At 32.5% G+C, this 6,000-nt stretch overlaps 1 protein-coding gene across 2 annotated transcripts; it reads left to right on the top strand.

Moving 5' to 3' along the window:
- The first annotated feature begins 2,883 nt into the window (after positions 1-2,883).
- Positions 2,884-5,408, top strand: LOC123717653 (TAR DNA-binding protein 43-like). Of its 2 annotated transcripts, XM_045673747.1 has the most exons (4): positions 2,884-4,419; positions 4,732-4,827; positions 5,108-5,177; positions 5,373-5,408. In XM_045673747.1, the coding sequence occupies exon 1, from the start codon at positions 3,090-3,092 to the stop codon at positions 4,416-4,418; it is 1,329 nt and encodes a 442-aa protein (XP_045529703.1). In that variant the 5' UTR covers positions 2,884-3,089; the 3' UTR covers position 4,419; positions 4,732-4,827; positions 5,108-5,177; positions 5,373-5,408. The 2 variants fall into 2 exon arrangements, with proteins under 2 accessions (XP_045529703.1, XP_045529702.1); XM_045673746.1 differs by lacking the exon at positions 4,732-4,827.
- The last annotated feature ends 592 nt before the right edge of the window (positions 5,409-6,000 follow it).

The following is a 6,000-nucleotide window of genomic DNA, read 5'->3' as shown; positions in this document are numbered from 1 at the left end:
TGTACGCTGGCAGCATTTACTCGCTGTATTGCGATACTTATTCGTTGAGCGAAGAAAGAAAATATATATATATATACATATATATTTAATATATAGTTTATTGGGATCGTACTGTTACCGACTGAAGTTTTACATCGTTATCGTTTATCGAATTTATAATATATTTTAAAGAAGTTTTCTGAAAATGAGATTGATTTTCCGATGAACAAATTATTGGTTAACGGCACTAAAGAATGTTCAGCTAGTCGAACTCATAAAAGAAGTCTTCCATAACCAAGGTCGTAGGAATTTGCGTCCCAAAAAATCATAAACATATTAATGACTATTTTCCTATAGAATCTATAAATATCGACAAATAAAAGTTAATTTCTATTTAATATTTGTGATACAGCAAGACCCTGTCCAAGTGCGTGGGTTAATGGCCGCCATGACCATGGATCCTTGTATAAAGTAGATATATATACGACGAGACGCCCACTGTGGTATTTTATATACCTAAAACATTGAGTATACATAACTCCTATTTGGTAATACTTATGTTTGACGACCGTTGAAACCTGTTTGCGTTCGCGGATGAGACTGAAAGTTCACTAGTTGACATTTGGAACATCTTTTACATTTATGTCGCAAAATCTCCGAATAAAACTATAATAATATTATTTCGATTTTATCGTTACTTTGTTAGCATTAAGTTGCAAGAATAAGATATTTAATGTTTTTAATTTATTTTAATTTAAGTAAATGATTGCAGTATTTTCGTATAAGTATTTTAATAAGCTTAATATTCTTTCTACTTTCTGTCTGATTTGTCTGATCTGTCTTTATTTTATATTATTAGTTTTCTTCTTTTTGTATTACTGGTTATGATATAATGTTTAAGATGATAAATTGAAAATAAAGCATTGAAATTAATTGAAAACAAAAAAATTATTTCCGACACACAAATATTTACAATATTATTTTTGTTATTTATTACATAGTAATAATTAAATGTTGATAAGTAGAAAACAAAACAAATTTAAAAAGTTTAGTCCCTTTGGCAGCATTAAAGTAGTACATACATTTATTTAGCTATAAACAAAAAAAACAATTCAAGATTAATAGATAAATAAAATCAAAGAGCAGTGTTGGCCTAGTGGCTTCAGCGTGCGACTCTCATGCCTGAGATCGTAGGTTCGATCCCCGGCTGTGCACCAATGGATTTTCTTTCTATGAGCTATAACATTAGCTCGAACGGTGAAGGAAAACATCGTGAAGAAACCGGCTGGCCTTAGACGCAAGTCGACGGCGTGCGTCAGGTACCTTCTGGAGCCTTCTGGCTGATCACCTACTTGCCTATTAGATTAACAAATCATCACGAAACATATACCGAAATCTGAGGCCCAGACCTTCTGTACAAAGAAGGTGGCGAAAATTAAACTTGTTTTAATTATAGACAAAGAAATGGGAAACATTTTCTGGAAGGTCCGATATATGTAATGAACATGAGAATATAGTTCGCAAGTTTCCGTCCTTTCTAGGTAATAATAATAAGTTTCAATTAAAAAATATCTTCGTGTAGTTTTAATACTTTTAAATATATCGTTTAAAACGAAGCCTCTTTATGCAAACACCTAGTAAAAGTCAAGATTCAAGGTAATCGAGTGACGGGGACCCACTACGTCCTTCAACTTTACGCTGAACAATCTATAAGTTAAGAGTTATTTCAATATTGTAAGAATAAAAATTATATTCAAATATTTCTATAAAATGAATATAACATTATTGAATATATTTAACTAGTCATAAACAAATCGTCTTTATATTATTTATAAATAAAATATAAATATCATAATAATGCTAACATAAATTTATATATCAAAAACTAACCTTAAAATATAATAACTAAAATATATTATTAAAAGGAATCCCTTTAGACAAGGTTCCGAAGTAACTGTCAGCGTCAACTTTGAACAGCTAGACTAACTCTTTGTTACCTTAACAGCTGCCAGTCTTTGGTCTCCTATTTATTTATATTATGCCAAATTTAACTAAAACTATTATACAATTAAAAGTAATAATTATACTATTACCAGAAAACCGCTATTACTCTTATCTAAGTTACAGATGACAGTAGACCGTAACGGGCAGGACAAGTGAACAAACCATAGACCGTGCCTGGAACGAAACAAGGAATGAAAGAACGGGTCTCGCAAGCAATTGCGACCACTTCGCATTGGTCTGCAAATAATATGTCATTGAAAAATTTAATAACGTTTTCTGTTTGTTAATCATAATCAAATAATCAATAACAACGATCCTAGATGTGAACACTGGATAATACCAGAACTCGTTTAATAAGGCTGCGAGAAATATTGTTATTATTTAACATATACGTTAAGATGCGATAGATAAACATCTTAAGCAGGACAGGTATGTTTGTATACATAATGGCCTAAAAAGATCTTCAATGTAGCTGCTTCCATAATATAGTTAGCGTGTAAACTGTAAAGGTGTTTTTGAAAAAGCATTAGACCAGAATCATCCAGATGCACCAGATATGGAGTTCTCATCGTCGACGATTGGCCGTTTGTTTTATTTCCGTGCAGCTTAATAGATAACTTTGAAAGTCCTTCGAATGCATAAGAATTTAAGATAATAATACTATATTTTTAAATGTGCAATTCCAGCCTAGACCAAAAACCATAATTATTGTAACTATCGCTACCACATTTTGAATATGCCGCCACAAAATTCACAGATTAGCAAATAATAATATCCATCGTTAATTCTGCATAGTCAATAAATAACGTAATCATAAACAGAAAAAGAAACAAAAAATTGTTTCAGTTTTATTCATTTGACAAGTACAGTTGACAATCCAAAATTCGGCATCCGAATGCCGTACAATCGCCATTTTGAATTGAATAAAGAAATAAGAATTGAAAGCATATGATTATTGATAATTCATATTAATATAATAATTACTTTATAGTAGTGTAAGCCGTTTTGTGTCAACTGTTGCAAATTTTTATGCTTAAGTGTTATGGAAGTAACTTTAATGTAAATTAAAATACAATACAAATACAGAAAAACCCATTTTTGCAAATATGAATAGCAAGGAGAGCTATAATGATGACTTATTTCAATACATAAAAGTAAGTGAGGACGAAGATGAATCTAATGCAGTGGAAATTCCTTGTGAATTAAATGGAACACTTTTACTATCAACATTAGTCGCACAGTTTCCTGGGGCTTGTGGACTTAAATTTCGCAATCCTGAAAACAAATGTGTTCGAGGTTTACGTCTCAGTGATGGCAAGCTACACCCTCCCACAGAAGCTGGATGGGGTAAGCACCTTTACACCTGTGTTTTTCCTAAAGAAAATAAACGGAAAATGGAAGATGTGTCACCAGAAAATTCTGCCGCTAAGACTAAGCGATTAGAAAAAAAACTCATTTGTTCTGACTTAATATGTTTGGGATTGCCTTGGAAGTCTACTGAAGAATCTATAAAGCAATACTTTGAGCAATTTGGTGAAGTTGTAATGGTGCAATTAAAAAAAGATAAGAATGGATCATTTAAAGGCTTTGGTTTTATTCGTTTTGCTACCTATGCGTCTCAAATGAGAGCACTAGCTCAAAGACATAATATCGATGGTCGATGGGTAGATGTGCGTATTCCTAATTCTAAGGAAGGTGTTGTGCCGCAAATGCCCTGTAAAGTATTTGTGGGCAGGTGCACTGAAGACATGACTGCAGATGATCTCCGAGAATATTTTTCCAAATTTGGAGAGGTTACAGATGTTTTTGTACCAAGACCTTTTAGAGCCTTTGGATTTGTAACTTTCTTAGATCCAGAAGTAGCGCAGAGTCTTTGTGGGGAGGATCATGTTATTAAAGGAGCTTCTGTGTCAGTTTCTAGTGCAGCACCAAAAATTAAAAACAAAAACAATCCAACCTGGAAAGAGGAACAATATGGATCCAATAGTTGGGATGGAAATCATTCAGGTCCCTCTGGTGGATCAACCAACAATGGAGGAAGCAGTAACATTGATTCTTTGAATATGCAAAACTTGGGTATAAATCCCAATGGAGGTGGACCACCCCCCAATTTTAATTTACCAATAAGCCTTGTAGCTGCTGCCTTAAATCAGGCCGGTTGGAGTGGCTTTTTGGGTCCTAATAATTCCGGGCCAAATAATTGGGGCCAAAATGGCCCTCCCCAGAACAGTAACTCAGGTAAAAACTGGAATAATAATCCAAATTGGAACCAAAATGGACCACCACCATCATGGAATCAAGGCAACCCTAATTGGAATGGTAATAAAAATGGCAATTGGAACCAAGGAAATTGGTCAAATGGGCAAGGTTGGGGTGGTAATGGCTCTGGGCCAGCAGGCTCTAACAGTGGATGGAACAACAAACCTCAAACATAAGGTGAGGCACCAAATATCATGGCCAAAAATGTGAAGAAAGAACATGTGTCTAGGTACAATGATATAATTTTATACTTTTCTGTATAGCACTGTTTAATATTACCCCATAATAACTTGTAGTAGTTGTAAGTTTGATCTAAGAGTGTGTTTATTATGCAGTGGTGTGGTGCGAGAAATAAAGTATGTGTAATTAGCGATGGATGTTTTAATTATGTGATTGTTAATATTTTGCGGAGAAGTATGTTTGATTCTTAATTGACTATTCCTTTCAATTCTTTGTTAAGAGCTGATTAATTATTAAGTATGTGTGTAGCGAGGAAAGGTAACATGAAGCAGATGCCTTGGTGTCTGAATGTGTGATGTGGAGTCTCCTGAAGATAAAAATAATTAAAGCTGCCTATTCTCAGTGGTGAGTGTGTATTTTTGGGTATGATATGGTTAATTACAGTGTGTAATTTGATTTGTAATTCAAATGTTAGCTGTCTGTAGTGTAATAAACTATGTATGTTTGAAAATCAAGTAGATTGGCAAACCCATGGAAAGTGTTACATTTGTGTTTTTTATTCATAATATAAATCTACCAGATTGAAAATCTTTTGTTGTTCAGGGGAAATTTGTATTGAATGAGATTTGAAATGTTGTGATATTGGTAGAAAATATTTTCTCAAATGAACTACAATATATTTCAGACATATTGGAGCTCCTAACTATGGATTTAACTTATCAGTAACCCTTAGGGATGTCTCTTGTGGTTTAAAGGTTGGTATTTTCTGTTATCTCATCTTGATACTTTAATAAATAAAAATATTGATCTGAAACGCTATGCTATTATTATAAAGGATATTTGAATAGCAATCAAACAATCTGTTTTTAATGATAGCCGAACAAACAAAAATATTCTGTGTTAAATCATGAGGTTCTTTGAAAAAAATTGATGTTATTGTTTATTTTTAGGTTCAACTGAACAGTCCTTTTGCTGAAGAATCTCAATAAATCTGGATATTTTGCAAGAAATACAGGTGAGCTGTAATATATTGTTATTTTAATTATAGACAAGATGTTTTTGTTACAGGAAAGGGACTACAATGACAGGGGGAGATGACATATAAGATCTTAAATATAAATTTAATAATAAAACTTTTTCTATTAAATCTTTTTTTATTTACATATTCATGTATTTTACAGCTAAAACAAATTAAATTCGCCCAAAAAAATGAAATTCTAAAACAAATGTTGACTAACAATTACATAGGGACTAATTTATCACCACTTGTGGTATATCACAGCAAGCCTTTACAAAAATATCTCAATTAAACTCATGCATTGCATTCACTCTATACATACTAAAAGTTTTTAATGTTCAGAACATACAAAAGATAATTGACCAGATTTTTAATTGGAGATCATATTATTCATGAGGTTATCAGCATCAAATAATATTATGATGTGATTGTATAGTAGGCATTATATTTAAACCTAGGACCATACCCTTTACCAGGCATCAGTTCTGCCAAAATATGTACACCCTTAATTCTATAGTTAGCATATATAATAAGTGTGTCTAAACAATATTTTCTAAACT

This window comes from Pieris brassicae, chromosome 13 (assembly GCF_905147105.1).
Source record: "Pieris brassicae chromosome 13, ilPieBrab1.1, whole genome shotgun sequence".
Classification (NCBI taxonomy): domain Eukaryota; kingdom Metazoa; phylum Arthropoda; class Insecta; order Lepidoptera; family Pieridae; genus Pieris; species Pieris brassicae.
This window is presented reverse-complemented; position numbering and strand designations above follow the sequence as displayed.

Coding starts and splice junctions, on each gene's coding strand:
- LOC123717653 (XM_045673746.1), top strand. CDS start 3,090: ATGAATAGCAAGGAGAGCTATAATGATGACTTATTTCAATACATAAAA.